This window comes from Zalophus californianus, chromosome 3 (assembly GCF_009762305.2).
Source record: "Zalophus californianus isolate mZalCal1 chromosome 3, mZalCal1.pri.v2, whole genome shotgun sequence".
NCBI classification, from domain to species: domain Eukaryota; kingdom Metazoa; phylum Chordata; class Mammalia; order Carnivora; family Otariidae; genus Zalophus; species Zalophus californianus.
This window is the reverse complement of record NC_045597.1, coordinates 129,307,328-129,334,990: the sequence shown is the minus strand read 5'-3', so window position 1 is coordinate 129,334,990 and position 27,663 is coordinate 129,307,328. Positions and strand designations below refer to the sequence as shown.

The following is a 27,663-nucleotide window of genomic DNA, read 5'->3' as shown; positions in this document are numbered from 1 at the left end:
ATCTATTTTTCTGTAGTTATTTATATAAAGCTTAGATCTTTAAAATCAAATCACACAATAGTAAGATTCAAGATAAAAATGTCAACTATAATAGGAAAAGTCAGTCAAGAATAGAATGTGTGGAAAATGTTTTGCCTCAGAGCAACAATTTGTGTTGTCAGTAGACGTTTCAGTGAAGGTTACTTAGCTTCTCTGTGCCTGTTCTTCATTTATTTTAAATGCAGGGAGTTGACTAATTGTCAAATCCAATATATGCCTTTTAATTAGCATCTTCAAAATTCCTCTTTTGGCATCTATGTAACTGTTCTGACTTCATTGTCTAATTTTCCTTTCCTTAAAAACTGGTAGTCACAGGAGTCCAGCCTTTTCATCGTTCCAGTTTTTTCCTAGACAGTGTAATGCATATTCTTATCTTCAGTTTCAACCAGTGACTCTTTAATCAACATTTTCCCACCCAGACGGCTTTCTGATTCTCAGATCCATATTTTTATTACATACCCAGCTGTCTCACAGGCATCTCAAACTAAATAAATCCCAAACAGAATTTATTATCATGCCCTACAAATCCTCTCCACTTCTCTGTTGGGTTAATGACAACTTGTGGCTTAAACCAATCTGAGATTGAGCCTTACCTCATATGTCTTCATCAAGCCACATATCAAGGCATCACAAAATCTCGTTGATTTTCTCTCTTCTAATTTTGCATTGAATACAGTTCTCTGGCTATGGTTTGTCTTCTCTCTAACTTATTGGTGCCCTACTCTCTTCCAGGCACTGTGTTCACCTTCTAGGACGATTTTTTCATCTAAGGTCACATTAACTCTATGAAGTATGTGCTATCATTGCTAACATTATCCTTATTATGCAGATAGGGAAACTGAAGATTATGAAGGATAAAAAAATTGCCCAAGGTCACACTGCTAGGGAGTAGCAGAGCAAGGGCTTGAATGCAGTTCTGATTGCCATGTCTAGGCCCTTAAATAATACAGCTATAGTCACATTCCCTCGCCTTCTCCTTTAGACTCCTGCTGTCCGTCTGTTTCCTTCTAGGGCGGTTCTCAAAGGGTGGTTTGCGGACAACTGGGGATTCCTGAATCCCTTTCAGGGGGAAGTGAGGTCTAAACTATTTTTCCTAATACTAATACCAAGATGACCTTTGCCTTTTTCACTGATAGGGCAAAGTCGTGGAGTGAAACAGCTCATGCCTTAGTAGGAAGCAAGGGAGCAGCGTCAAACTGTAGGACGAATCCTTGTTTTCTTCACCACCACGTACTTTCAGTAAGAAAAAAGTGCCAGTTCACATAAGAATGTCTTTGATGAGGCAGTAAATATTATTCATTTTATTAAATCTTGACCTAAGGAACATGTGTTTTTAATATTCTGTATGATGAAATTGGAAAAATACACGAAGCATTTCGGCTGCATGTTGCAGTGCCATGGCTGTCTCAAGGAAAAGCACTTGTGTGACTGTGTGAGTCAGGAGGTGAATAAGCCACTTTTTCTTTTTTTCATGGAGCACCATTTTCACTTGAAAGAAGAACTGACAAACTATGGTTATTCAGACTCAGATATTTAGCAGATATTTTCTAAAAAATGAACAAAGGAAAAGCCTGTCACTTCAGGAAAAGCAAATGACAGCATTCGTTGTCAACGTTAAAACTGGAGCTTTCAAGTGGAAATCGGAATTTTGGAAAACTTTTACCTGCCGCTGGGAACTAGACAGCCTCCCAATATATTATGACTTTTCTCATGAGATTAATGGTGATATTACCAAATGTGATTTTTGAATGTTAATGAAATTTGTCAAATTTGGGGAAATCTGCAAAACACTGTGCCAATATTTTCCAAATGATCCATGCATGAAGGTACAAAATCCATCCAAAAGGCAAAATCAGTAAAAAGTTCCTGATACAGTTTCAGAATCCACATTGAAACTAATTCAGGAAATCATCATTTGCAGAGTTTTGGTGTGTATCAAAGAATATTCACAAGTGCCTGAAAAGACAAGTAAAATACTCCTTCCTTTTCCAGCTACAGATATATATATATAGGATTTTCTTCATGTACTTCAATCAAAACAACATATCTCAACAGATTGAACTTGGAAGTAGATAAGACACTCTGGCTGTATTCCATTATGCCAGACAGTAAAGAGATTTGCCCAAATTTAAAAAAAATTCTTTCTTCTCAAGGCATTTTTTTAAATTTGTGATAATATAGTTATTTGTGTTAAAATATATTTTATATGTAGACATACAAAGGCTTATTATTATTATGTTAATAAAAGTTATAAAATCTTCTAATTTTTAATATGGTAAATATGAATAGATAAGTTCCCCATAAACAAAAGCTCTTTGACATTGTCAGTAATTTTAAGAGTATAAAAGGATCCTGAAACCAAAAGGTTTGAAAATCATTGCTCTAGGATCAGCCCACCTGTCTACCCTTCATACTGCCACCATTTTTCTAATCTTCAAATTGATCCCATCACTCCCCACCCATGGCTTCTTAAGTGTGCTGTACAAGACCTTTGGTGAGTATATCCTGCCAGTGTTTCAGTCCTTGCTCTTACCACTCCCTTTTGAGCAGGTTGGTCTCCACCCATAATGAACTTCTTAGTTCTTCCCAGGCCCTCCTTGCTTTTCCCCATGCATATACTGTGTCCCAGTCTAACATGTCTCTACTGATGTGTCTTCCTACCAACTTTGTCCCAACTACTGTCACCACGAGGGTTGGTCAAATCCCAACTAGTCTAATAAAACTTCCTCAGGGAAACGTCCCTGAACTTCCCTCCCCACCCTTAACCTGGGCAGAACAAACTGCTCCCATTTATGGAGCTCAGACAATAACCAGCTGTATTATAATTATTTGTGTCCACATCTCTCACACTGGACTGTCAGCTCCTTAAGAGCAGGGACCATGGGTGTTAATCCAAACACAGAGTTGATACATAGTAGTCCTCAATAAATATTTCTTGAATAAATGATCCTAATCCTTCCAGGTTTAAAATTCTGTGGTCCATCTTATAATAGGATTTTTTGAACTACAGTATTTTTATTAATTAACAGAGGGATGCATTTCCTCTACCCATGCACATTCACACACACACCTTGGTTTTTAATCAAAGAGATCATCTCCTTAGGTCCTTTTTTATCTTTTTTGTCCTTGCAAGGACAGTTCTGGAGAAAATTTGGCATATTAAATCTGATATATTTTAATAAATAATAATGCACATATATTCATTAATAATATATATCTCACACCAAGGCATCAGTAGGAATTAATTTTTAAAACTCTGCTCTAATAGGAATATAAAATTATGTAAGAGGTCTATATAATAGGCTCACAAAGAACAAGAAGGAAGAAGAAGAAAAAATTAAAATAGAACTGCCATGGAACTATGAGATGTTTCTAAAAAGCAAACTTGCAGGAAAAGCCATGAGAAGCTCCCCTCACTGTGATTTTTAATGTCTCAACCTATCCAAATATTGGGCAAACCTTAGCTCACCTTGGAGGAAAAGCCAAGAGTCTGGAACTGGCCTATCTCCTCAGAATTTAGAGACAATAGTGTGGCAGTTTCAGAGACTTCTTTACTTCTTTTTGACCAAGACTCAAATTCTTTGTTCTAATCCTTGATAAGTAAACAGGAAGGTAAAAAATTATTTCTGTATAAATATGTTTTTATAATTTTGTGATACCTTGTTCCATGTCATCTCAGAGAAATAATCTATACAGATTATTAAAAATATCTTCACTTTAGATATTTTTAACCTAATTTCATTTTAAAACTTAGGAATCAAGAAAGTCCAGTTAAACGAGTATAATTGGATATTTCTTTAGGGCAATGTGTTGCCACAAATCTGATAAGGTATTTGAATGACACTGAGGTTGAGGAAAGTTAAATGTCATAAGCAAACTGTTAATGACAGGCTCAATATGAACCCAGAACTCAGAATCTGATTGCTGCATGTTTTTCATTCCATTGTTAATAAAGAAACAAAAATTAGTCTAACTAAATGCTCAAATACAAAAGTAACCTTTCTTCTCCCGTGAGAAAGCAACCATGTTTCATAGAAATGTCTTAAGATAGCTTTGTCATACTGTTTCATTTTCATTTAGCATTTGGTAAGAACCTTATCCATTCAGTTCATGAAAGGTGATGAGAGACAGGCAGATTACATGTCTCTGGGTATCTAAGGCTCACAGTTAATATGCAAACTCCTTCCACATTCAAAAATATAAATGTGATTTTTCCATACAGCCTAGTGTCAGGCTATGTGGACATCAAAATGGACATAAAATGGCTAAAAACTTTAATTCTAGTTTGTGCCATTTGCCATGAATTTAGAAGGCACAAAATAAATAGTTGAATTAGAAGGTTTGAGAATATTCTATTTTTATTAAAAAAGAACCGATTTTTTATTTTGTGCCTTCTAAATTCACCTGATGGAGTACAAACAAAACAAAACAAAAAAACAGAAAAGCCCCATCCCACCACAAATCAGAAATCCTTTTTCAGAGCTAGTGCCAAAAATGGCACAGCTTTTTGACATCTGATATTTTATAACTTACTTATACCTTCATAGTAGCAGAAAATATAACAATGTCATATTACAAATATTAATTCAATGAAAAGACACAGCTATTAAAAATACTTTAGTCATCGGAATAGACCAGGGAACTAGTAATTCAGATATAAACTCAAAAAACATATATAATGATCTACAATCATTTTTAGTCTATATCATTTTTCTTGTGTTGCTGTAAGATCTAGAGTTTCCTATTGTCTGTAAGCTTAGTATATCCATGCACTAAACAGTTAAGAATTAAAAAGCCATTTAGGGATAAACTACTATGGAGACCAGAATAAGTGTGGGGGCAGAGATGGGGTGGGTGGTTGGGATAGGGAAGATGTCACAGGTGACTTTGATGATTACCCTGATGTCATGGTTGTAGACTGTTCTATAAGAGAGTGATGTATTCACTGTATTTTGTTGTTATTGTTTCTATTTTCTATCCTGATTTTTTAAATGTGATTTTTGGCACAATGCAAAATAAAATAACCATTAACTTATATTTCAAAATACAAGAAAATACAAGAAACCAGCCTGGGTTTCTTGTATTTTTGACAGTTCTGTCACATGTCTAGCAGAATTTTTTTTACCTTTCCTGGAGAATTGAGCAGGTGTCTGACTTACTTCCTTTCTAATCCCAGACAGTTGCTTGGCATGCATGAATATGCCCCTGTACTTGGTACTTCCTAGCCCACTCCCAGAATTCCATGGTCAGCTGTGGTTCCACCAGGTCAGGGCCTTACTTAAAGGAGAGTGGCTTGAATTTTGAGAATGCCTGAAACCACAACAGAGGAAATAGTTGAAGGAACGAAAAATAATTAGATGATGATAGCTGACACCAACACAGTGCTTATTAATTCCAAAACTATTCTAGACACTTAATGTAAATTAATTCATTTATTCCTTATGATAATCTGGGAGGTCAGTTCTCATAGCATCCCCATTTTATAAATGGAGACTGAAGTACTAAGGGGTTAACTTTTGCAAAGTCATACAGCTCATAAATGACAGAGCCAGGGTTAAGAACAGAGAGAGTCTAGCTCCACAGTCCATACTTCCAACCACTACACCAAATGGAAGATTCAGAAAGAATATCAAAAGTGTCTTGGAATAGTTGAATAACAACAGACTGGAAAAGGAAATACATTCTGCATTGCCTCAGAAGATGCTTCAGAAGGATCCAGGGTGAAAAGCTGAAAGAAAATAGTTTTGGGGGGCACCTAGGTGGCTCAGTTGTTTAAGCTTCTGCCTTTGGCTCAGGTCATGATCTCAGGGTCCTGGAATTGAGCCCCACGTCAGGCTCCCCGCTCAGCAGGAGTCTGCTGCTCCCTCTCCACTGCCCCTCCCCCCTGCTCCTGCTCTCTCTCTCTCTCTGTCTCTCTCTCTCTCTCAAATAAACAAATAAAGTCTTTGGATAAAAAAAGAAAAGAAAAAAATAGTTTTGACTTCTCTGTCACTGCTGATGGTCAGACTTTGTTTGGAGAACCAGTGGTCAATGATGATGATGCTGATGACCAGAACAGTGGTTAGATTAGGCAAAACTTCTTTTCCTATTCTAAGATTTTTATGAGACAGGCATATATGACTGTATTTCTTTATTTGAAGAGCTAGTAAGATGTAATAAAAGGAGTGGCGGGGGGAATGATGGGTCCTTAAGTAATTTCACCGACAAGTATTGCTGACATTACTCTTTTTACCAAAGTATACTATAATATGTTTTGGCTCAGAGGTCTCAGACCAGACTTTGATAGACTTATAAAATTGATTTATTGAAAATTAGATTGGATAATGATGCTCCCAGGTTAAAATCTGTAGTGCAGCACTAAAATGTTTATATTTTTAAAGTTACTAGATGAATCCCCAAAGGAACATTGTAAAATGTTTTTACTGTGCACTGAGAAAGAAAAGATGTCTATGCATTGAAGAAGAAACCATTTTTTTCACCAAAAATAAATATTCATTTGTTAATATACTAGCAAAGAAATTACCAGAAGAAACATTAAATGACATCTTGGCTGATTTTCTTAATCCCTCTCACTCACTTGCTTTCCTAACTCTCATGCATTTTTTTTTCTTGGTAGGCAATTCTTATGCAAGAAGCTAAACGTAATTAAATGTGCAGGATGAAAAGATGGCACAGGCACTGCTGGTACCCCCGGGGCCTGAAAGCTTCCGCCTTTTTACTAGAGAATCTCTTGCTGCTATCGAAAAACGTGCTGCAGAAGAGAAAGCCAAAAAGCCCAAGAGAGAACAAGACAATGATGACGAGAACAAACCAAAGCCAAATAGTGACTTGGAAGCTGGGAAGAACCTTCCATTTATTTATGGAGACATTCCTCCAGAGATGGTGTCAGAGCCCTTGGAGGACCTGGACCCATACTATATCAATAAGAAAGTGAGTGTTGATTTTATACTTTGAAAAGTTAAGTTATATTTCCAAATTTAAGTCCTTAATTGAACACTAATATACTTTTCTCTGGCTCATATACATACTGCATCGTAAGTTTTCTACGGTTAAAGATTTTATACTTTTTATTTCCACTTTTAAACACAGTATAATAAACAGAAACATTTATAAGAAATGATGTCAAGATTTGGCTACAGGGAAGAGATATAAGAGATAAACAATTTCTTCAATTTCACAGTAACTGAGATAGTCAAAATTAAAATTGACACCTACAAAGTAAAATATCTATTATTACTGACATGTTTAAGCACATGGTAGACAACAGAAGAACATGCAAAAGAAGATTTATGGGCATATGTACTTCTTATTTTTTAGTTCTTAACTGGCTTGAGGTTTCCTCACAATAGATTTGTACTCTAGAGGGTAATAATCTTACTTAACATCCTCCTATAGGAAGATAATACATTGACAAGCACAGTCACACCTACTTATTGTTAAAACATCACTCTGCAAAAAAAACCTCAAGAACAAAAGACAAAAAAACCCTCTTTTCTCTATCTACATATGATTTGAATCAAGTTATGACTATGCCTTCCTAATGCTATAATAACCACAGAATTCTGTCAGAATTAACTAGTTTTTTGAAGTTAAACCGGCTGTGCAGAGTTTTATAGTAAATATTTTTTTAAATGGATGATAGATTCTGAATCATCTAATTGGGTATTTTCGCATTTTATAACCACAATTTATATTTCACATTCATAAGCATAAAAACAGGTCTATGTAGAAACTAAAGATAAATAAATCTCACCATGAATTGATGGTATGTAGTTTAAAGAAGATATTGAATACCTTTATTAATCAGAACCAGTCCTTTTATAAAGAATGGTTAAGGAAATTGCACTCTCTAAGCAGTGCGCAATTTAATCTTCTAAGATCAGTGAGGGGTAAAGAACCTGATAGTTAACCATCCAGAGGTGGAACCAGCCCTACTGCCCTAAAGGAGGGCTTCTCAAACTTGCATGTGTATACACAGCACCTACGGATCTTGTTAAGATCCAGATTCAGATTCCAGAGGTCTGGGTGGGGCTAGAGATCCTGCATCTCTAACAAGTCCTCGAGCGAGACTCCTGCTGCTATAATACACGGGCCACACTTGGAATAGCAAGTTTTAAAATGCTTTCTAGAAGGCATAATACCAATTTAAATAGTTAAACAGGCCCTTTCTTTTTCCTCTGAAACTAGTGTCATGAAGGTGGCACTTAATATAGATTCACATATTTTTAAAAGTAATTTATTCCAGTACTCCACTATAGAAGTGATAAGGAAAAATTCAAAATTTAGTTACTGTATTATTACACATGATGCTGACAGTGAGACATCCCCCAAGAAACTAGAATAAAATTCTCCTTAAAATTGCTGATTCAAAGTATGTATTTGCAAAGATGTCTTTAAGAGACAGGGGTATGCTTACTCTGACATGCTTAGAAGTATTAGCTACTTAAAGAAAGGAAGTATCCTTAAGAAAGGAAATTGGTAAGATTAAGGGGTGAGGAGAATAACAGAAACAAACACCAGCATTTTCCAAGGGAAACAGATCTTTAGTAGTAGCACTGAAAGCATTTTCCTCCGCAAATCAAAGCCATTTCATTGGAGAGGGGCTACACTGGGCTACCTAACAGAGGTGTCATTAAACATTGTGCAGCATTTGATTAGGTCAGCTCGTTTGGACTCCACCCTCAGCAAAGAACCTTATTATAATTTGTCCCCCCACAAGATCTGCTTGAAAGGAAAGAATATGCTGGTTTTGCCACTGCAATTATTTCAGTCCATGTGACAGTAATACATCTCGTTGTAAATAAGCAGATTGGCATTCTGATTTTGTATGTCAGGCTTTCAGGCTTGGTTAATGTGCGTCTGCTGCTAAGAAACAGACTTGTTCTATGTGTGCTAACAAAGTCAGTTTTTATCACCTCCCTGTCTGAGAACCAGACTTGGACCTTGATTTATTCCTTGTGGCCATGGTCCATCTTGGGAGACATCTAGACTATTTACTTTTTACTGTTGGCGCATTGCTTTTCTTTGTGAAGTATCTATAAACATGAAGACTGAGGTGCTACTGAAGAAAAAGGTAGTTTGTGATTGTTAGGATTGAAGGAGCTAAGCTAAGAAGCTACTGGAAAAGTTCTGCAATTTAAAAACATGGTATGAAGTTTATGTTAATTATATGAATAATGCAGGTGAAAGGCGCTTCAAAACTGTAAAGCATTATGTAACAGTATGCTGCCATTAATTATGATACATTTTACATACCTAATTTAATCAGATAATCAGATGAGCCACATCACAATGTATTTCAATAGTGTTTAAATTGACCAGGTAATAGCTGAAGAATAGTGACAGTGATAATCATAATAGCTAACGTTTGTTGTGCTCCTACTTTGTCGGGCACTGTTTCAGTGCTTTAAGTGGCATAATTCATTTAATATTCCAAGAACCAGTCAAGCAGGTACTATGTTAGCCTCATTTTACACATGGGGATGTCAAACCCAGAGAGGTTAGGTAACTTGCCCAAGTCACACTCCATAAGTGGTAAATTCAGGGATTGAACCCAGGCAGTCAGAGCTCTTATTTACTAAGCAAAACTATATATGGCATTAATAAAATAAAACATTAAAAAATTGGTTGTATACTTTTTTGAATTCTCTGCTTGATATGGTCCTATTCAGAGATGTGAATCTTACTCTTGCCTTGAGTAGTAAAAATTTTAGTGAACCTATAAGATGTATATTTATCTGGGAATAAGCAAGCAGCATTCCAGAGTGAACCACAACCAGTTTGCCATACTTTCAGCTATAACTTTCATCACCTTAGTATCAATATGTAGTAATTTTTTTAAGTCACATCATTATTTATCATTACTTGGAGACCAGATTTTGGAGTTGACACTATTTATCCCTCCTCCAATTATCTGTCACTCTCTCCAATAATTTTCAGTTTAGGTACATCTCTCAATAACCTCAGAGTCCCAAATTTCAAGTGTCTTCCTTCTAATTCTTTCACTGTACAGAATATTAGTATTTTATTCCTCATTTCTCAGAACTCAAGGTTTTGTGTTTGGTGGTGTTCCCCAGAAAAAAACTGAAATTGTGTTCTTAAGGCCTGCTGTGTTCCAGAACCTGCAAATTCAATGAATATGCCCTTGGCATGTCATTTTTAATCCCATTAGCAAGAAGGCTAATCTTTCGGGAGAGCAGAGGATTCCATGTTTAAAGGGACAGTTCATTCCTGTCACGCTGTTATTGGAGATTTTTCAAAATAAATTCCTCTCCTAATGTTACAAGTGGTAACTGCTTTTTCAGGGAAATTGCCTTACAAAAGCATGAGTAAATGCACTTTAAATTATTGTGAACTTTACGTCATTGAATGCCTAAATGGATCTAGACTGTTTGTAATATTAAATGATCTAATCCTGTGAATTTAAGAAAATCCTTTAATGCATTTGTACTTCAAGGGCAGTTTTCCCAATATCCACTGCCCCTTATGGATGATCTATCTCAATGCTAGTAAAAATGTTTACTTGCCCTCCTTATAGAATTGTTCAAATTTATAGATTGCAGTTCATGGAAAACGGTTGGCTAGGTAATGCTTGGCTCCATGGTCTTGAATACGAAAGGGCCATGTACGGAGAAATTGTTTTCTCTGTCCTTTATACTCAAAATATAAATATTTCTGTCTACCTATTCAAACATTACCATGTTGTCAGTGAACATGATTGTATGGGATACAGCCCTTAGTTTAAGAGTAAAAACATATTATTAAGCAAATGATATATTGACGTCTTAAAGGTAAATGGCATTTTAAAGGTAAGCCTGCACTTAATTAAAACAAGTATTTATTTACAAACCACACTGTTAAATACTGTGAAAAAAAATGAAGAAAAAGTAGATTACAGGCTTTTATGCTCAATAATTTATAACAACTTCTAACCTAGTCTTCAGTGGAATGAACCCTACATGTAAATTGCTACTTGACTGTAATTACAAGCAACATGCCAATGTGTGCAAATTAATACACTAAGACTTACTGGTAAAGGGAAACAATTAGGGAGTGAGCAGAAGGCAGTGATTTATCTGGAAAGACATGATGGAGGAGGTGATTTTGATAGCTGAGGACATTTTCTGAGAGTAGGGCTTTTCAACCCTGGCTGCATATTAGAATTACCTAAGGAAATTTTTAAAATAATACCCATGTCTGTGCCCATCCTCCAGAAATTCTGATTCAATTGGTTTTGAGTAGGACCCAAATATTGGCAATTTTAAAATCACCTCAAGAGATTCTAATATGCAGAGAGGACTAATAACCTTTGATATAATAGTTGGTGGGACTTCATTGTCAGGCCCGGTATAGAACTGAAATGGGGGGAGTTTATATTAGATGACCTCTCAGTTACCTCCTTCCTCTAGGATTTTATGACACATTTTCAGAATCAGAGGGGGAAGCTAACAGGTTATGAGTGGAATTGAGAAGTGGACTGAATTGGTTGGACCAGAGATACCTTAGTGAGCAAAACTAAAAGATGATCCTAGAGAGATGTGGTGGGTAATCACCGGGTAGCATGGCTTAAATGCTAAATTGATTATAGGTTTCAATTCATAGAATTTTAGCCACAAAATGCCCTTTGAAATGATGTATTTAATCCTAATTCTCAATGCAGCCGTCCCTTCTCAGTATTACCAGCAGATATATAGAATCAGCAAAACCAGGTTATTCAGCTTGTTTGAACATTTTAAAGTAGGACAACTACCATAGGGAAAATAGGCTTCATAAACTTTAGGGTTCAAAGACTTGAAATAATTAAAATAAAAAAAGATTATTTTAGTAGCAATATGTACAGAATAATCTGAAAAAGTTTCCAAAGCTGGAGACAGATGGTAAGCTTTAATAAAATTGGAGTCTGTAAAGTTACAATTTGATAAAAAATTTTGTGTAGGATCATCAGTTTGTATCAGAAAGTTGGAACTCTAGAGACAAATTAGATAATAGTAAATCAAATGTTTATTTGTAGCTATATGTTAATTTAGGGGAGAAACATCTAACATGTTTATAGTTACAATATACCACTTGTTTAAACAAACAAGTTTGAATAAACAAATCAGGTGAAAAGTTCTTCATGTGTTTCAGCTCTTCAAGTAAGCCACATGTCTGATCTAGTAATTTTTTTTTCATATTTTCTTTTTCAGACTTTTATAGTATTGAATAAAGGGAAGGCAATTTTCCGATTCAGTGCCACCTCTGCCTTGTATATTTTAACTCCACTAAATCCTGTTAGGAAAATTGCTATTAAGATTTTGGTACATTCATATCCTTTTCATGTGACTGAATGCTGGTACTTGATTTTATAGAAAATGTCATTCTTCTATATATATTTTTGTATATTTATATTTTACATATACTGTTTTATATATTATATATAATTTCTTTGAGATTAATGGTGACATTATTTAATCTGTTCTTTGATTCTTCTGCCATTCATAAAAAGATTAGCATAGAATAACTATTATGATTCTAAAAGTAAAAATGAACTATGTTAGTGAACATGTAAATGAAACATACCATGTAGAAGGAACAACAACAAATCTACTTCACACTTTTATTATCCTCTAGACCATACATAACTATTGCTAAAGAAATGAAGCCTATTGTGGTTAGTATTATTATCTATGTTACCAAATGTTCACACTTTTATGCCTTAATTGGTTCTATATCTTCAGCACATGGGTCTGTTTTTCCTTCCTTCCTTTACTATTTTTTAAACTATATATGTGCCTATATATCTGATAATATATATTCAAAAATCACTGAACTTAAGACTACTTACAACGATAGTCAAAAACCATACAAAGACAGAATGGGTATGGATTTCAAGAAAATTCTCCAACAATGATAAAATAGAAAGGTATTCAGAGGCTGTGTTTAACAATGGGCATTTTTTTTGTTTTTATTTAATTAAATTCCTATTAACATAAAGTGTAATATTAGTATCAAGTGTACAATTTAGTAATTCAACACTTCCATACAACACACAGTGCTCATCACAAATGCACTCCTTAATCCATCTCCCACCCACCTCCCCTCTGGTAACCATCAGTTTGTTCTCTGTAGGTAAGAGTCTATTTCTTGGTTTGCCTCTTTTTCCTCCTATGATCATTTGTTTTGTTTCTTAAATTCCACACATGAGTGAAATCATATGGTATTTGTCCTTCTCTGACTTATTTCACTTAGCATTATATCCTCTAGCTCCATCCATGTTGTTGCAAATGGCAAGATTTCAATCTTTTTTATGGCTAATATTCGTGTGTGTGTGTGTGTGTGTGTGTGTGTGTGTGTGTGTACACACCACATCTTCTTTATTCATTCATCAGTTGATGGACATTTGGGCTCTTTCCATAATTTGACTATTGTAGATAATGCTGTTATAAACATTGGGGTGCATGTATCCCTTTGAATTAGTATTTTTGTATTCTTTGGATAAATACCTAGTAGTACAATTGCTGAACTGTAGGGTAGTCCTATTTTTAATCTTTTGAGACGCCTCCATATTGTCTTTCAGAGCAGCTGTACCAGTTTGCATTCCCACCAACAGTGTAAAAGGGTTCCCCTTTCTCCACATCCTTGCCGACACCATTTGTTTCTTGTGATATGTTATCATTTTTTTTCTTTTTCAAATTTTTATTTAAATTCTAGTTAGTTAACATATAGTGTAATACTGGTTTCAGGAGTAGAATTTAGGGATTCATCACTTACATATAACACCCAGTGCTCAACACAAGTGCCCTCCTTAATACCCATCACCCATCTAGCCCATTCTCCACCCACCTCCCTTCCATCAGTCCTATAGTTAGGAGTCTCTTATGGTTTCCTTCCCTCTTTTGTCCCCCTTCCCCTATGTTCATCTGTCTTGTTTCTTAAGTTCCACAAATGAGTGAAATCATGTGGTATTTGTCTTTCTCTGAATTATTTCGATTAGCATAATACACCCTAGCTCCATCCACACCATTGCAAATGGCAAGATTTCTTTCTTTTGATGGCTGAGTAATATTCCAGTGTGTGTGTGTGTGTGTGTGTGTGTGTGTGTGTGTGTGTGTGTGTGTACCTACCAATCTTCTTTATCCATTCATCGGTTGATGGACATTTGGGCTCTTTCAATAATTTGGTTATTGTTGATAATGCTGCTATAAACATCAGGGTGCATGTGCCCCTTTGAATCAGTATTTTTTTATCCTTTGGGTAAATACCTAGTAGCGCAACTGCTGGGTCCTAGGGCAGTTCTAGTTGTAACTTTTTGAGGAACCTCCATACTGTTTTCCAGAGTGGCTGCCCCAGTTTGCATTCTCATCAAGAGTGTAAGAGGGTTCCCCTTTCTCCACATCCTCAACAACAACTGTTTTTTCCTGTGTTGTTAATTTTAGCCATTCTGACAGGTGTGAGGTGATATCTCATTGTAGTTTTGATTTGTTTTTCCTTGATGATGAGTGATGTCAAACACCTTTTCATGTGTCTGTTGGCCATCTGTATGTCATCTTTGGAAAAATGTCTATTCATATCTTCTGTCCATTTTTAATTGGATTATTTGTTTTTTTAGGTGTTGAGTTTTGTAAGTTCTTTATACACTTTTTTCTTTTTGTTGTTGTTGTTTTTGTTTTTTATTATGTTATGTTAATCACCATACATTACATCATTAGTTTTTGATGTAGTGTTCCATGATTCATTGTTTGCATATAACACCCAGTGCTCCATTCAGTGCATGCCCTCTTTAATACCCATCACCAGGCTAGCCCATCCCCCACCCCCCTCCCCTCTAGAACCCTCAGTTTGTTTCTCAGAGTGCATAGTCTCTCATGGTTGTCTCCCCCTCCGATTTCCCCCTCTTCATTTTTCCTTTCCTATTATCTTCTTTTTTTTTTAACATATAATGTATTATTTGTTTCTGTGACCTGTACCTCTTTATACATTTTAGATACAAATCCTTTATCAGATATGTCATTTGCAAATAATCTCCCATTCTGTAGTTTGCCTTTTAGTTTTGTTGATTGTCTCCTTTGCTGTGCAAAAGCTTTTTATTCTGATAAAGACCCAATAGTTTATTATTGCTTTTGTTTCCCTTGCCTCAGGAGACATTATCTAGTAAGAAGTTGCTATGGCTGATGTCAAGGAGATTACTGCCTGTGTTCTCCTCTAGATTTTAATGGTTTCCTGTCTCACATTTAGGTCTTTAATCAAGAATGGGAATTTTATATAGATAGATTAAAAAAGCCTTATAAAAACTAAAAGAGAGAAAAAAGACTGGTTAACCTAGAGATACAGCAAATAGGACTGAACTTTTTGAGGTTCATTTGAATTCTTTTCATTCTGTGGTTTGATATAAGCAAACATTTACATTTTTAAATAAAAATTCACCCTAAAATAATCATAATCTTCCTTAGAGTGAAGTCTGATTGAGATCCTAAGAGAACTTAATTACAGCTAATTCTCAGGAAGTTTACAAAATAGCATTTATCTGTTAGGTATGGTGTGGACTAGGTACAGAAGGATATCTAGATGGCCCACTAAGTTCCCCCATAGTCTAAAGTAAAAATAAAAAGTTAGAAAACAATATTAACTTATCAGCAAAAAATTCTCTCTCCCTTTACTCTTCTTTTATCAACACTAAAAGAATGAGTCACATCACAATAAGACTATTAAGAGTACCTAATTACAGTAGAATTCTCATTCAATGTAATCCTTGAATATACTGGGGTATACATTCTCAGGGTTTTTATATTGTATTCATTAACATTTTGTCAGCCAGTGCTGATTTTAAATCATCTGAAGTACAACTTCAGATATAATTACATTTATATTTTTTACAATTTACACTTATATTGTGAACTTACTAAAGAATGGTCATTTCCCCTCACAGTGTTATTTCACATAACTGATTGGAATGCAAAATTCCCACTGCTTAAAATAGAGATCTCTTTCCATTAAATTCAATTCTGTGAAATTTTACATTTCATGTAAAATGAAAAAGAGTAGACCAAGAACATATGATAGGCTTTGAAGTTTCTTATTACTTTTGCCATTGTTTTAAAACATGTAAGACAAATTTCACAGGTAACTTTGATGATTTTTTTTTGGCATTGGATTGTTTGTAAATGGCCATGATAATACACTAGCATTTATTCCTTAACTATAATCTACTTTATTCAGCATGCTTATCATGTGCACTATTTTGACCAACTGCGTATTTATGACCTTGAGTAACCCTCCAGACTGGACGAAGAATGTAGAGTAAGTAGGAATGACTTCTTTGAATGAGAAATGCACACTCAAATTCTCTAGCAATCGCCTTATGGTTACGGTCTGACAAGTTTTATACTTTTTGGAGTCAGGCTAAAAACTTCTAAGAAAAAGTTCTTTCCATAACACGAAAGAAGATAAGGGAAGTTCTTTGGGGGAGTTTCTCTTCTATGAGGTAAGTATTCTTTCCAACAAATTCATGATAGTATCTGTTTAAGAAAGGTTATAAATAGTATATACACTAGCTGGTAAACTAAACCAATCATTTAGCTTGATTCAAGTTTTTAGTTTGATTTAGTATTTAGTTTGATAAAAGTTAAGATTCAATCATAGTTATGCATTTTAGATAAAAAAAAAATGACCATTTTGTGCACCTGGGTGGCTTAGTTGGTTAAGCACCTGGCTCTTGATTTCGTCTCAAGTCATGATCTCAGGGAGCCTATGCTCTGCGCTCAGCAGGAAGTCTGCTTGAGGATTCTCTCTCTCAAATAAATAAATAAATCTAAAAAAAAAAAACAATGACCATTTGAGTAATGTGATGAATAAAATTATCTTTTTCTAATATATTACTATTATTGTCATATTCTTATAAAACAGATTTAGATGTTTAGCACAATATTATTATATTAGGTATTTTGGTTATATGTTATATCATTATATTCAGGAAAACACATTTAGGTGTTTAAGTAACTTAGATATTTAGTTATATTTAGATATGTAGTTTATTTAGACACAGCATGTGTGCTCAAACACCACAGATGTGTTCCATAAAAGAAATAAAACCTCTCTACAAAATCATAGCTCAAAAAATAACAGGGCTTAAAGGGAAACATGATTAAGAGCAGATCACTCAAAACTTATGAAACTTTGTAAGTAGAACACTAATAAAAACCATAACAATCCCAATAAAAAGATACTGGCCTAGTGAAAGCTCTACAGACATTTGTACCTAAAATCACAGCCAGAGACTCCTTTGGAGTCTCAGACTCCAGGCCTTGCTTGTCCTTTCTCACTTAAGATGAAGACCTGGGGACATTTCTATCATGTCATCAAAATAATACACTTATTTATTATTTTAATACAAAGGAAATGGTCTAAGCACAATAGTTCTTGGGCATGTTAATCTAGCTCCTGCTTCCACTAAAAAAGGCTCTTATATGTCAATTCTCTTCATTATCACTAAGGTCTTCCTTTAACACTAAGGATGTTTTATTTAAGTGTGAGGAAAAAGATGCCACTAATTGATTCAGAACATTAATGTTCTGGGGAAATATTTGCATTAAGTAACATAATTTCTGCATTATAACAACACTATTCCTTAAGTTATCAGTTACATATGAGGCTATTCATGACAAAGAAACATTATTTAGTGAAACAGAAGGTGTTTAGGTTATGTAGGCTATTTATGTATTGTATAATACAATGATAAGGTTTAGTGAAAAAAAGTTTCTAGCACGTTCTTTTTATTGTCATATTTTTTAAAAGTAATATCCAATAGGAGATAAGTTATGACAAATATTGCCACTTCTAATTCTGTTTTTATAGGCCTCTATGAGGATTTAATGCACTATCCTAAGCCATCATTTGTCAGTTTCACACATTAAAGATTTTTTTTTATAGTAGCTGGGAAATGCTCCTTAGAAATCATTTTAGTAGAGAATCTAGTTCTTATGTTGAGGCAAGCAATTTAACAGAATTCTTAATTATCATTTACGATTTGTGGATTAACAAATGGACATATAAAACCATTCTATATGTACTCTTCCTAGAAGAAATTACTGCAGCATTTAACCATATACAAATCTCATTTCTATAACATTATTAAAAGATAGGTAAAGAGGACGTTTGCATATTATTACTTGAATATGCAGGTCTCTCTCCTTTCTTAGAGATAGAGAGAGAGAGAGAGTTGGGGGGGCAAAGAAGAGAGAATCTTAAGCAGGCTCCACATCCAGCACAGAGCCCAACGTGGGGTTTAATCACACGATACTGAGATCGTGGCCTGAGCCGAAATCAAGAGTTGGATGCTTAACCTACTGAGCCACCCAGGCCCCCCCAGCAGGTCTCTCTTTTTAAAGTCATTTTCAGAGATAACTACATCCATTATGAAAATGTTCTTACCCTACAAAAGGTTTTTGACTTCATTCAGTGGGAAAACTTTGCACAGGTTTCCTGATCATTTATGAGGATCATTTATCACTTGACAGCAAAGTAGCAGGAAAATAAGCAAAATTAGTGGTTACAGCCAATAAGCCAAACCAAATAAACAAGAGTGCAAAGAAAAAAGAACTCAGTTCTGACATGAAAACAGGTCATTGACAGCATAAACAGTCCTGGTACAAAGAGGTGATATGCACAGAATAGGCTGAGGACCATATGGTATAGTGAGGGTCATGTTATGAAAGGCAGGCAGATCTACAGGCATCATAATTACAGGGAAAAAAAACCTGAGTGACATGAACAGAATCAAAAGTATGATTAGGGGCCTAGTGGGGCAGAGCTAAGAAAGATCAAGTTCCCTTGATTCTCACTTACCTGTTCAATCTAGTTTGCTAATAAGCACTTATGAACACCTGTCCTGGGCAAAGCTCTGTCTCACATGTTAAGCTCCAGGACACTCTTCTTTGGATAGCTATTAACGAAAACAGGGATAGCAGTAGGGACTTTAATCTTAGATAACTCAGAATTGCCTAAGCTTAGACCATAGGGAATTAACCATTAATGTGATAAATAAAACGTACACTGAGCTGTCTCTTACGGCTTTTCATAAGGTAGCTATCTCTGAACAGAAATGTCATGGTGATTATGTGTAATGTGCAAAGGTCCACACTAAAACACAAGTAAATATAAGCTTGGCATTGTAAATTATATCTTTTCCTAAAGAGGTCAGCTACTTCATAATAAGTAAAGATAGCAATTATATTTATTTCTCAAAAAGTCAACTGAATTCTTTTAAAAAGGAGGAGGAATGTTCTTAGGAAAACTTCACTTGATCTTAGCCAAAAGGCCGAGAACTTGATGTGAAGATTGCTGCATAGATTTTCTTCTTATTTCTTTGTTCCCCCATATGAGAGAAATTTCTGCAGAGAACAATGCAGAAATAACTCTCCTAACTTTATTCACATATAAAATACGAGTAGGTGGGAAATATAATTAATTTTAATACGAGTAAATCAAATCTTTGTGGCCTGGGTGAAATAATCTGAAGGATAATCTTAAATTGCACTCTTTAAAAGAACACAATGTTGAAAAACAAGTACTCTTTCTCAACTATTTTTGGAAGAAACAGAAATAATATTGTCGACACTCAAAGGAGAGAGGGCTAGAAATGCACTATATATCAAACAGTAAATGGAAAAGCTTTTCACCATTTTGGAGGTTGAAATTTGAACGTAACCATGTTTAAATGATTTGGCTCAATTGTATAGAAATGGTAGCTGATGCAGGTAAGAATCAGAAATTTGGTTTTGCTATGAGTTTTGGTAATTGTGTGAATGCACACACATAAAATACTAATAAATTACAATTTTTCTTGTGTAGATATATACGAGATAAGCAGTTTTAAAACTCTATGCCTGACTCTTAAAGATAAAAAGGGGAAGCATATTTTCTAGACTAGACATGGGAAATATGCCTAAAAATAATTCTAATCATTAATAAATTTGAATGAAATATTTTATTATAAATAAATAAATCCAAGAAATTTCACCTCTAGAGCTATATTGTCTAATAAGGGAGACACTAGCCACATGTGAAATCTGAAATTTGGCTAGTCTTAGTTGTTGAAATAATAATATTTTTGATACATTGGTTTAAATAAAATATAATGTGACAAATTAACTTGTTTTTCATTTTTTATTTGGCTACTGAAAATTTGAAAACTACATATTTAGCTTGTATTATATATATATTTTTTAAAGACTGCATTTTATTTATTTGACAGAGAGAGAGAAAACGCAAGAGAGGGAACACAGCAGGGGGAGTGGGAGAGGGAGAAGAAGACTTTCTGTGGAGCAGGGAGCCTGATGTGGGACTCAATCCCAGGACCCTGAGATCATGACCTGAGCCAAAGGCAGACGCTTAACGACTGAGCCACCCAGGCACCCTAGCTTGTGTTATATTTTAATCAAACAGTGTTGCTCTAGAGGGTCAAGCTTGATCATTATCCATAAAACATATGCAACTATTATTCTAGAGTCTAAATAGTTAAACAAGATCAGATTCTTTGGGGAAGATACTATCTCTTCAGTTTAACCTTTTACTTAGGCTTATAAGATTAATTAGACAAGTCAAGTCTTTGTAAATGGAAATATGAAATAAGATTTTAGCAAATTAAAAAACCACAAAAGGATAAGATTTGCCATATTTGAAACCATGTATATTAACAGCTCAAATTAAAATGTTAATTTTTATTTGGATGCTTTTCCTAGGTACACATTCACTGGAATCTACACCTTTGAGTCACTTATAAAAATCTTGGCAAGAGGGTTTTGCTTAGAAGATTTTACATTCCTTCGTGATCCATGGAACTGGTTGGATTTCAGTGTCATTGTGATGGCGTGAGTATTTTTGAAAAGTTGTTAAGCTCAAAGGAATGAAAATAGTTGTAGCACAAACCAGGTGGTTGTGACATATTTTAAATGCAGAGTTTGCTTATTAGCCAAATTAACCATATGCCTCATATATTTTGAGAATACACATTAGAATACATATAGTAAGGTAAATCTATCTGGTAAGTGAGCACTAAACAATTACTCTCATGTCATTTAGTCTTCCATTTCATCAAAATGAAGTTATTCATTGAGCATAATACCTCCAACTGTACTTTGATTTCTTACAAACAAACTTGTTCATACTAGTGAAAATTACACTGAAATAAGACAACAAAATTTTATTCCTTAAAAGCAGTTTTCAACATATGGCATCCTGAGGTCTATAGCAATTCCATTTGTTAAACTCAAGGGGCTCTATACGCCAAACCCAACTTTCATTCTTTATTTAGTATAAACTTTGCCAAAACTATCAGTAACTCTGATTTAATTCTACAGGTATGTAACAGAATTTGTAAGCCTAGGCAATGTTTCAGGCCTTCGAACTTTCAGAGTCTTGAGAGCTCTGAAAACTATTTCTGTAATTCCAGGTAAGAAACTGGTGTAAGATGATAGGCTCCTTGTACCTCCAACTTTTCTTGTGTATTATTGTGTTGTGTGTGAACTCCCTATTACAGATACGTGACAGAGTTTGTCGACCTGGGCAATGTCTCAGCGCTGAGAACATTCAGAGTTCTCCGAGCACTGAAAACAATTTCAGTCATTCCAGGTGAGAGCTAGGTTAAACACTGGGGCTGAATTTAAATACACTGTAATAATAGTTAGGTTGAAATCACACTTAGGTCATTAGACTTGTTGTTTATTATTCTTGTTTGTCAACTTCAAGAATGTCAAATGATGTTTCAAAGCAGTTCGGTTCCTAAAAGTTTAGAAATTACATACTTATTTATAAAGTCAGCCTTTGAGTTTAACAGAGAATTGCATGAGTTGTCTATAAAAATACTAGTTTTGTGCACGTGTGTGCACTCTCTCTCTCTCATGCTTTCTCTCTCTTTTTGCATTTATGATGTAAAGTTTTCTCTTTTACAATCTGGAAAAAGCTTTACTACCATGCCTTTACTAACTTACTTGGGTTTCCCATTCACTGCAGATCTATTATGAAAATAGATCTCCTTTTATAAAGGAGAAAAGATTATTCTTGAACAGCATGGCATAGGATATTTAATATTTTAAAATTCTTTTCTCCTCTGAATTATTGTTACTTAGAGGCTGGTGTAAAGAATGGGTTGGAGGGAGATGCCTCATGAAACACAATCTGATGTGAAAAATAACTGCAAGTTCTTCTTTAGATGTTCATGACAACACATAAAACCACACACACAAAAAAGCTTCCTGCCTAGATATTTACACTTTCATTTTAAACCTCCAGAAAACATACTATTCATAAATAAAATCTGCTTTTCATCCATTTCCCAAACCATCTGGCTATCCATAAAGCTTTGTGTCTAAATAGCCAGGCAACCATTTATGGGAAAAGAGAATGTGTATGACTAAGAAGACATTACGGATTATGACACTCTTCCTTGGATGACCTATTGCTGTCTCTCTTCAGGTTTAAAGACCATTGTAGGGGCCCTAATCCAGTCCGTGAAGAAGCTTTCTGATGTCATGATCTTGACTGTGTTCTGTCTGAGCGTGTTTGCTCTAATTGGTCTGCAGCTGTTCATGGGCAACCTGCGGAATAAATGCTTGCAATGGCCCCCAAGCGATTCTGCTTTTGAAACCAACACCACATCCTACTTTAATGGCACAATGGATTCAAATGGGATATTTGTTAATATAACAATGAGTACATTTAACTGGAAGGATTATATTGAAGATGACAGTAAGAAATATTGCTACATTGTTAACCTTAGTGTTGCTGAATTTTCAACTATAAATAGTTGAGGCTGTGGGCTTGAAACCATTTTTGTAAATATACCTCATTGTGTCCACTTTGGAAATAACTGAGACAGTCAAGCTCTCATTTATTCCCAAAGTCAGTAGGACAGATATGAAATGAAATAGTTTATTCTTTATATTAACAGGTCACTTTTATGTTTTGGATGGACAAAAGGACCCTCTACTCTGTGGAAATGGCTCAGATGCAGGGTAAGAAGCACAATTTAAAAAAATCTAGAACAGTTTGGGAAAAAGCAGATAGGAAAAAAATACAAGGGTATTCTTACATGTATATAATAGTGATGCTACCTACGTAGGAAGTACCTTCTTTGTTAGAGGACTGTATCAGTTCTAAACTCATGGTCATTAAAACCACCCCTCTGGGTGAAGACCTTTTCTCCAGAATTTCATAGTTTAGATGTACCTGATTATAACCCCCAAGTGTGAAGACCCATAGTCTGTCTTTTTTGTAAACCCATCAGAGCTGTTTAATAAATACAGGGAACATTTTGATTGATGTGGGTATGTGTTGATGTGATAAGTTTTGCTGTGGCTGGAAAAGATCCAGAATATAACATGATCTTCAGCAGTTGGGAAACTGCTTTGAGAGAGTTGGGTATTCTTGAAATAGCATGAAAACCCCATGTGCAAAAGAGCCAAGGGACAGATATATGTCAAAGGCTTGTCTAGGTCTATATGCCTAATAGTTCTTTTTGGTCACATTCTACAATAAGAGACACTTTAATATCTTAGTCATCCTGCTGGTCACTCATACTTAACATATTTTCCCAAGAGTATTTTAAATTGATTTTAGGTCAGGGTGTAGAGTAATTTTTTAGAAGCCAAGGATGGCAAGAGTTAGTGACTCTTAAACCACAGAATTTACACAGAAGTATTTTGAGTCATCCTAGAAAATGGGAAATTCATGTGGCCATAAAGATCTATTGTATTATTGAAAATGTATAACAGTTCTGGATATGGTGTTTGGGGTATTATTTTCCTGATATTTTTCCTAACTTTTGTTAGGAGAATGTAGTGAATAAGAGTATGAATTCTAGAGTTCATATATATCTGGATTCAAACCCTAACTCCACCATTTACAAACTCTGACTTTGGAAAAGTGTTCTAAGCTCTCTGTATCTGATTTTATTTATTTCTAAAATGTGGAGAGTAATATTGTCTCTTAGGGTTGTTTTGGTGATTAATTACTTAATACACATAAAGTCCTTGTTTTAGCACCTGGTCCATCATAAGTGTTTATTGCATTTTAGGTATTATTTTTATTATTATGATTAATGTAAAGGCCTAGATAAAATTTTGGATAAGGCTGGATGATGAATACTTTATCACTATTAAACCATAAGAATCACTTCTCTTTATTGAGTACTTAGTAAGGGTTAGGTGATTTACATGGTAAAATTGATAGCCACTCTTGTTAAATATCAAATAAAATTCTAAAGAAACTACCTAACTTCAAGACTTCTTATAAGAATACAGTAATGAAGACAGTATGGTATGGGGAAGGAATAGATAAATAGTATCAATGAAACAGAACAGACACCCCCCCCAAAAAAAATAGACCTACACAAATGTAATCAACTAATTTTTGACAGAGGAAAATTCAATTCAATGGCGACAGGAAAGTTTTTCGAACAAATCGGGCTGAAGCAATTGGAAATCCATATGCAAAGAAATGAACCTAGATACAGATCTCACGCCTTACACAAGAACTAATTCAAAATCGTGGCTGGGTGATAGACATTGGGGAGGGTATGTGCTATGGTGAGCGCTGTGAATTGTGTAAGACTGCTGAATCACAGACCTGTACCTCTGAAACAAATAATACATTAGATGTTAAAAAAGAAGAAGAAGAAGAAGAAGAAGAAGAAGAAGAAGAAGAAGAAGAGGAAGAAGATAGCAGGAAGGGAAGAATGAAGGGGGGGAAATCGGAGGGGGAGACAACCATGAGAGACTATGGACTCTGAGAAACAAACTGAGGGTTCTAGGGGGAGGGGATGGGGGATGGGTTAGCCTGGTGATGAGTATTAAAGAGGGCACGTTCTGCATGGAGCACTGGGTGCTATAGACAACAATGAATAGTGGAACACTACATCAAAAACTAATGATGTAATGTATGGTGATTAACATAATAAAAATAAATAAATAAATAAACACCAGAAAAGAAAAATCAACCACAGACCTAAATTTAAAATACAAAAGCATAAAACTTCTTTAAGAAAGCAGAGAATAAAATTTACATGACTTCAGATTTAGTGATAAGTTTTAAACACCAATAACCCAATCCAGGAAAGAAAAAATCTTAATTAAAATTAAAAACTTCTGCTTTGCAGAGACACTATAAAGGGAATGAGAAAACAAGCCATAATTGGGAGAAAATGTTTGCAAAAAATTTATCTGAAAAAAAGACTTGTATCCAAACTATACAAAGCACTCTTAAAACTCAACAAAAAGAAAACAAATAACTCAATTTAAAAATAGGCAAAAATCTGGACACCCTACAAAAGAATATATACAGATGGCTAATAAAGATATATAAAGATGCTAAACATCATTTGTCATTAGGGAATTGAAAATTAAAACAGCAATGAGTTACTACTATATACCTATTAGAATGGCTAAAATCCAAAAAAACTGGTAATACCAACTGCTGGTGAGGATGCAGAACAACAGGAATTCTCATTCATTGCTGGAGGCAATGCAAAATAGTGCAACAATTTTGTAAGACAATTTGGCAGTTTCTTACAAAATAAACACAGTCTAACCATATGATCCAGCAATTTCCCTACTAGATATTTAGCCAATTAACTTGAACATACATGTGAGTATTTATAACAGTTGTATTCATAATCACAAGAACTGGAAACAATCAAGATGTCCCACAACAGGTGAATGGATAACTGTGATGTATTTATCCCAGTGAATGGATATTATTCAGTAATAAAAAGAAAATGAGGGATGCATGGGTGGCTCAGTTGGTTAAGCATCTGCCTTCGGCTCAGGTCATGATCCCGGGATCCTGGGATCGAGTCCCACATCGGGCTCCCTGCTCGGCGGGGAGCCTGCTTCTCCCTCTGCCTACCGCTCCCCATGCTTGTGTGCTCTCTCTCTCTCTCTGACAAATAAATAAATAAAATCTTTTTTTAAAAAAGAAAGAAAATGAGCTATCAAGCACAAAAAGACATTGATGAACCTTAAATACATATTAATACATGAAAAGAAGCCCATCTGAAAAACCTGTATTTGTCTGATTCGAATTACATGACATTCTGAAAAAGATAAACAATAGAAATGATAAAAAAAAAATCAGTGTTTTTCAAGGGTTCAGCGTAGGGGGTTGACTGGGTGACACATGGGGGATTCTTTAGGGTGGAAAAACTTTGTATGATTCTGTAATGGTGAGCATTAAGCATTTGTCAAAACTCATAGAACTTAACAGTACAAAGAGTTAACAGTGTATGCAAATAAAAAAAAGCATTTGTATGGTTGGGGTATCCCCAGTTGAAAAACAGAATGTAACAAAGGGATACAAATACATTTATAATGTATAAAATAACCTCACTGAAGGAGTAGGAGAATAAGTGTTGATCTAAACAACTTTGGAAGTGGAGTGTGTAAGGCAAAGACAAAAAAAAAAACTGTACTCTAGTTGATAAAGTTGTTTCCCATGCTAGTATGGATTAGCAATCCTGAAACAACTATCCATGTATACTAGTATTGAACAATTAAGCATATAGATAGTAGATGATAGAAGCCAGCCACTTTTGGAATGAGAAGTTATAGATACGCAAAGGTAGGAGTCTAGAATGATATCATGAGGTGATGAAATAGGGTTGGAGACAGTATTACCTCCTGTTTAGCTTAATAGAGGTATAGATGTTTACATACACGTAGACACATATGTGTTATTAGAAGCCAGATCTGGGTGCTATGTTTATTGCTAAGGCAGTGTCGTTGCTTCTAGTTCCTCAGTTGACAAAGCAAGGAGATATATGTGTACACACACACACACACACACACACACACACACACACACACACTTGTCCTGGGTTCTAATACTGTTCTCCAATAAAAGAACAAGGACTTTTTGGAGAAATCGCCGATTCTAGAGTAGGAAATATAAAAGATAAGTCTGAAGCATCTTGTAGTGCCACAAAGTAAGAAAGTGCTAAAAAACAAACAAAAACAAAACACACAGAACCATAGGGTTACATCAAAGAGATACAGGAGTCAATGGAAAAGCTCCCAATGGCTAAAACTGGAACAATTTTAGCAACAAAATAAATAAAACAATTAAACTAGAATTCAAAGTATGAAATGAATATCATGAGTACCTACTCATATAAAGAAATAATTGAAAAGGAAATAAATAAATAAATGAGAGATAATAGACAAATCCCCCATGCAAAAGAATTCCAAATAATCTCTGTAAATGCTCTACTCTTAAGAAGGCGGATCCTAATGTGTGGGCTGCACATAGTGACTTTTATCCAAAGAATGCAGTATGGGGGGAAAAAAGAGTAAATGTAGAGTGGAGAAACCTGACAAACATTACCTCCAATTAGGTGACAAAAGTTAGTATCAACAGTGATAAGTCATATGGATCATATGTACCCTTCATATGATGTGACAATAATGATATTTTACCTCCCTAAAAATCCATCCCCAATCTAATCATGAGAAAAATGTCAGACAAATTCCAATTGAAAGACATTCTTCAAAATACCTGAAAGTATTCCTAAAACTATCAAGATAATCAAAAACAAGGAAAGTCTGAGAAACTTTATCAGGAGGATCCTAAAATGACATGGTGACTAAATGTAATATAGTA

The 27,663-nt window shown here is 34.9% G+C and overlaps 1 protein-coding gene across 7 annotated transcripts in view; it reads left to right on the top strand.

Annotated features, from left to right (window-relative positions):
- The window catches only part of SCN3A (sodium voltage-gated channel alpha subunit 3), a 109,749-nt gene that overhangs the window by 21,215 nt on the left and 60,871 nt on the right, over positions 1-27,663 (top strand). For 6 of the 7 annotated variants that reach the window (XM_035726804.1, XM_035726809.1, XM_035726808.1 and 3 more), the window contains 7 exons: positions 6,656-6,969; positions 12,225-12,343; positions 16,225-16,314; positions 20,754-20,882; positions 21,551-21,642; positions 22,486-22,758; positions 22,961-23,024. In XM_035726804.1, the coding sequence (XP_035582697.1) occupies positions 6,706-6,969; positions 12,225-12,343; positions 16,225-16,314; positions 20,754-20,882; positions 21,551-21,642; positions 22,486-22,758; positions 22,961-23,024 (1,031 nt within the window). In that variant the 5' untranslated portion in view covers positions 6,656-6,705. Of the gene's footprint in view, positions 1-6,655; positions 6,970-12,224; positions 12,344-16,224; positions 16,315-20,753; positions 20,883-21,371; positions 21,464-21,550; positions 21,643-22,485; positions 22,759-22,960; positions 23,025-27,663 lie in introns of all 7 variants that reach the window. The other variant, XM_035726806.1, reaches the window with a different exon arrangement.